Source organism: Acanthisitta chloris, unplaced genomic scaffold, assembly GCF_000695815.1.
Source record: "Acanthisitta chloris isolate BGI_N310 unplaced genomic scaffold, ASM69581v1 scaffold28771, whole genome shotgun sequence".
In the NCBI taxonomy this organism is placed as follows: Eukaryota; Metazoa; Chordata; class Aves; order Passeriformes; family Acanthisittidae; genus Acanthisitta; species Acanthisitta chloris.
The window spans coordinates 1-1676 of record NW_008655855.1 but is presented as its reverse complement, the minus strand read 5'-3'; the positions used below and the strand labels follow the sequence as shown (position 1 = coordinate 1676).

At 43.7% G+C, this 1676-nt stretch overlaps 1 protein-coding gene across 1 annotated transcript; it reads right to left on the bottom strand.

Annotated features, from left to right (window-relative positions):
• Positions 1–248: 248 nt before the first annotated feature.
• On the bottom strand, positions 249–621 carry LOC103811148 (chromosome unknown open reading frame, human C2orf49; the record flags this gene model as incomplete). The annotated part of the gene is made up of 1 exon (XM_009084100.1): positions 249–621. A coding segment is annotated over one exon (373 nt), but the record flags the coding sequence as incomplete, so codon positions are not given.
• Positions 622–1676: the final 1055 nt, after the last annotated feature.

The window sequence follows — 1676 nt, the reverse complement described above, 5'->3', positions numbered from 1 at the left end:
AACTATTACCTACTTACTCATTTCAAAGTTACACGTATGTTTTCTGTGGAGTTGCCTCTCTCACACAGAAGCTTCCCATGGACAAGTACAAAATACTTCATTTATTTCCTTCTAATCCTTCCCAAGCCAGCCACACGTTTGTCTGTTTCTAAATACTCTACCATTACTTCAACATCTGTTTGACCTTTGGTTCCTGCAAGATCCAATTAAAAAATAAAGCTGCAAAACAAGATACTGAACAAACATACCGGCAAATCAGATTCCTCCTTTGGAACAGACCTCTTCAACTTCACAACAGTAGTTCCTGCTATTGGAGTCAAAGGGTAGACCTTCAGACTAGCCAACACATTGCTGTCAGTCTTTGAAATATTGTTTTGCTTAGCCTCACTGTTCCTCATTCCCAGTTTAGCGTCCTCGGATAAACTGGAGGCTGAAATGTATGTGGAGGCATTTGAAGGGGCTGATAATCTTCTGACAGTGTTGGTGGTGCTTCCAGCAGGAGGAGGTTTCAGGCGATCAGCAGCTCCGTTCTCTGTCTTCTTCACCTTTATGCTTGTACTTGTTGAATTGCCATCAAATACAATCAATGGCCTTTTCCTTAAACCTTCCACCGCTGTAACGCTGAAAACACAAATCAGAAAATCCTCAGACACACAGTCTAGATGATCCAAAATAGAATATCCAAGACATGAGTAGTGAAAATGAATTTAAAGTACAATCATAAGCTCATAAGCTGAGACAGAGGAGATTCAGAGTAGATGTTAGGAGAAGTGCTTTCTCTGTCAGGGTGTTGAAGCACTGGGATATTGCCCAGGGAGGTGGTGGAGTCACCATCCCTGGAAGTGTTGAAGAGGTGTCTGGATCTGGCACTGGAGGACCTGGTTTAGGGTTTAGGGGTTCCAGCAGTGACAGGTTAATGGTTGGACTCGATGATCTTATAGGTCTCCTCCAACCTTGATGATTCTATGGTCTAATGTAAAAACATATCCCTAAATACTAACCTCTGAGCTGCTCCAAACTTAAATAAACATAAAGGGGCAGGAGGTTCTGTGAGCAAGTGTTCCTCAGCAAAGAATCACAGAATAATCAGAGTTGGAAGGGACCCTTGAGGATCATCCAGTCCAACCCCTGGCCCTGCACAGGACATCCCTGACAATCACACCCTGTGCCTGAGAGCATTGGCCAAACACCTCTGGAGCTCTGTCAGCCTTGGGGCTGTGCCCACTGCCCTGGGAGCTGTTCAGTGCCCAAACACCTCTGGGGGAAGAACCATTTGCTAATCTCCAGCCTAACCCTCCCCTGACACAACTCCAGCCCATTCCCTGGGTCCTGTGCCTGGGTGCCAGAGAGAGTTGTGTGAAGAAGTGTCTAGGACAATTACAGCTGTATGACCAAATCCTCTATGCTTACACCACTCTAGCCGTTACAGAGTAACTAAAGAGATAATAACTGTAAAGTATTTGAAAAGGGGAATATTTGAGAAAGTTTATGCCACGTGACCTACAAGAACAGCATCTAACATTCTGATGCTTCTAAATTTTCCTGTTTCCACTCTTACTCAAAGTCATAAAGGTTAGACAGTCTAAAAGATTGTTAGACAAGGAATAAAAACATTAAGCAAAAAAAAAAGCACACCTGTTTTTGAAATAAGAGAACTGGCTGAGCAGCAGATCCCA